Genomic DNA, 3,683 nt, shown 5'->3' on the forward strand with positions numbered 1-3,683 from the left:
CACTCAAAAACCTCCAGATAATTCTGTCGACAACTATTTATCAGTCAAACCAACCTCTAGGGGAGCAATATCGGTTCTGTTCAACTTAATTTTACATTTACAATGTTTTTCTGTTGATGCGTTTAAATATAAATGGGAACACGATTTACATACTACCATTACAGATGATATGTGGGAGTCTATCCTTGGCCAGGTTCACACTATATCAATGTGTGCTCGACACACACTCATTCAATTCAAGATAGTTCATTGTGTGCACTTGTCCAAGGCTAAGTTAGCGCGCATGTATCCGGATGTGGACCCAACTAATGGAAAGTGTGGTAGCGCACCTGGTACATTGCTTCACATGTACTGGTCCTGTCCTTCATTGGTCAATTTTTGGAACTCAGTTTTTCACACAATTTTCAATGTCCTGCATCACCAAATTAGGCCAGATCCAACCTGTGCTATTTTTGGTGTAGCCCTGGATCTTAACTTGCTAAAAAAGCAGCTCAGAGTGCTACATTTTTCTTTATTATAGGCCAGAGATTTTATAATGTTTAAGTGGAAAGATTCCACGGCCCCTTCACATTCACAATGAATAAAAGATGTTATGTCCTGTATGGATTTGGAAAACATTAAATACACAGTTCATGGATCTGAAGATAAATTTGATAAATTATGGCGCCCTTTCCTGGATTACTTTGAAAGACCCACAACTACAGCCTCTGAATACCCCACTGACTCCCCCTACCCCCTCTCCTCCTCAAACCCTCTTTATTTTTGTTCACTTATTTACTTTTATTTATAGGCATATGAGTTTTATTTTTTAATTTTATTGAAATGTTTTGTCTGTGTAGGTTTTGTTTTGTTTGGCAGCTACCAGTAAATTTCTGTTTCATGTTTATGAAGTAAAATCAAAGAAAATGTTAAATTGGACATATGTTTATTGTACATTGTTTAAAAAAAATAAAAATAAAAAAGACCCTTACTGTACATTGATATATTGTTCAAAAAAAGAAAATAAAAAAGACCCTCAAAAGATAATGAGGGGGGCCTTGGCTCTGGTGGAGGAGGCACCGGTAGCTGTGCTGAGGCTATGGAATTTTATGAACCATTCCTGACAGCTTCTTTTTTGGGTTCCCAAGCTGGAGCATCTGGATTTAACGCCTGGGGAAGGAAAAGGTTGAAGATCAGTTCAAACATAGAAGCACCAACAGTTTAAGAATAAGTGAGGGGGGTGTGGCTTCTGCTCCCTGGGTTACCTGGCACTTCCTGTTGGTGACGGTGAGGGGGGAGGAACTTGTGCTCCCCTCATCAGATGAACCCGAGTGATAGTCTGATGTCATCTCATCCTTATCGGAGGAAAATGTGGCAATTGAGAAATGGAAATTCTGCTCTCCGTACCTGTGCAACAATAACACACACACACACACACACACACACAAAAACATGTCAGTTCAATGACAAACCATTTACGTTTAATTTAATAGTATGACCCCAGACACACATATCTGACATGAACATACCAATATCTGACCCCTCCCACATATCAGAATAAATGTTAAAACGGCCAGCCCCCCATTTTAGAGGAAAAATATCTTGGTTTGGATTTAATTTTCTGATTCAGAACATGAATTCCATGATCACAAATAATCAGAGGCTTTAATGTATATAATTTTTCTTGATTATCAACTAATATTGTATTTTGTAAAACAGACGTCAAATGTGGGTGGGGCTAAACATAAGCTTGGTTTGACCAGAGTGTATAGTGTTTATGCTCTGAATAAACCAATAAACTAAACCGAGGAATAGAAAGTCTAAAAAACAGTGAAGAATAATTGTGTGTTTTTGTTCCTCACCTGCCACAAACCTCTCCTGGATCCACCCAAAGAGTGATTTCCCAGGGCAGCCCCAGGTCACCGTAGTGAACCCCACTTTCACTGCAGGCACGCAGCAGCTCCTGGTCATATTTGTGGAACGCGTTCACTCTGATGCACCTGAAAAACACACAAGGATCAGCGCTTTTAGCTGCTGAGGCTGACCAGAGGACAGCTAGGGTCACTCCATGTCATTTCAACACATTTTCAGGACATCACATGCACTTTGGTCTTAAAGAATTCTGAAATGTTTACCAATTGTTCCTTAATTATTCAACTATCACACTTTTAAAGAGACGGAATGACCCACAAACCATGGGTGTCCCGCTGAGCGTACCTGTACGCCTGGCCTTTGCTGGGCTTTTCAGGGACCCAGTGTCCCTCAAACTTCTCCTGCAGCGCCACTGTTAGCCTCTCAGCAAACAAATCCATTTTCTCCACCTCCACCTTATTCTTTAATTTCACCAGCCTTTTCAAGAAGGAAACCACCGCTGCAATCTCGCTCTTCATCCTCTATAAGTAAAATAATAAAAACTTATATGATGATATACATAAACAAATAAAACCAAAGTTAGTGTAAAAATGTCAAGAGATAGAAAACCAGAATCCTGACCTAAAATCCCAACCCTATAATAAAATCCACAACATTTTTGTTTGCTTACATGTAAATAACATAAAGTTACTATGAATATCACAAACTGAACAGTTAATCAGATAAATATCAAAAGTTTGATGTAAGAAATCATTATATAGTTAGATATTATTTAACATTTCTTTAGTCTTTTGAGTGATCAGCAAACACACACATCTTCTTTCATATCTTTCAGGTGAGATACATTTAAGAATATCATTTATTTTCAAAGGAAGAGAAACAAACTCTAATTTAACACTTGCTTATTAAATGTACTTTTTATCCATAAAAAAATGTATTATACTTTTTGAAAAACGTGGCTACAAGTTTCATTGTCTGCACTTATGAATGTAAAATTATGCCAACATTAAAACTGACTTACACACACAAAAAAAAGTAATTTCATCCTTTGTTTTAAAACCAAACTTAATCTGACAAAACTCAAGTAATTCAATCCTGGAAGAAAAAAAAAGTCATATTGCTGTAAAAACTCACACATTGCTCACGGGGAGCCTCTGGTGGTCACAATGTAAAATGCATATTTAAAATATTACACTTACTTTATTTGTTTGTGTCCGTCTTTAGTTATTGACTCAAATGGGGAGAATAAAACATGTAGTTTATCACCAGACTTTGTCTTAGAACTACTTCAGAAGCTGCTTTCATCTTCTGATTAGTTGTGTTTACGACAGTTAAAAACCATGGCAACCGGCGCAGAGTCTGCGCATGCTCAGATGGTTCTAGCTGTGGTAGACACGTGTGTTGTCTGTCGTCTCCATCCGTGCCTGCTTCATACAGTCTACTTAAATATTCCCTGCTAGGTGAGCTGAAAATATTCATGGTGTAACACTGACTGTACTGTAATTGACTGTCATGGAATATATGTTTTAATGTCCTGTTAAGTTGTATTTTCTGAGGGAATGTTACTATCATGCTAATCGCTGTTTAAGCTAATCGCTAGTTAGCTGCTGTGCTAAGTAGCTTCAGAAAGGATGGTTATTTATTTTTGTGCACAATTTAAGGACTATATTTTTATGTAACAATATCATTTATCTAATTTTTTAATATCATGGCTGAGAAAGGGACAATATAAGCACAAGCTTATTGGATTTTAATCTATTTTTGCTTTTTTGTTTTGTATTTATTATTTTATTTTGCTTGGTACATATGTCAGTTTTGTTTGGGTGAGAATA

The 3,683-nt window shown here is 37.1% G+C and overlaps 1 protein-coding gene across 1 annotated transcript; it reads right to left on the bottom strand.

Moving 5' to 3' along the window:
• Positions 1-1,032: 1,032 nt before the first annotated feature.
• Positions 1,033-3,186, bottom strand: LOC114454787 (protein BTG3-like). The gene is made up of 5 exons (XM_028435555.1): positions 3,051-3,186; positions 2,197-2,372; positions 1,842-1,979; positions 1,245-1,386; positions 1,033-1,149 (listed from the first exon to the last, which is right to left on the bottom strand). Exons 2-5 carry the CDS (start codon positions 2,367-2,369, stop codon positions 1,087-1,089), a joined length of 516 nt encoding a protein of 171 aa, XP_028291356.1. The 5' UTR covers positions 2,370-2,372; positions 3,051-3,186; the 3' UTR covers positions 1,033-1,086.
• Positions 3,187-3,683: the final 497 nt, after the last annotated feature.

This window comes from Gouania willdenowi, chromosome 21 (assembly GCF_900634775.1).
Source record: "Gouania willdenowi chromosome 21, fGouWil2.1, whole genome shotgun sequence".
NCBI lineage: Eukaryota > Metazoa > Chordata > Actinopteri > Blenniiformes > Gobiesocidae > Gouania > Gouania willdenowi.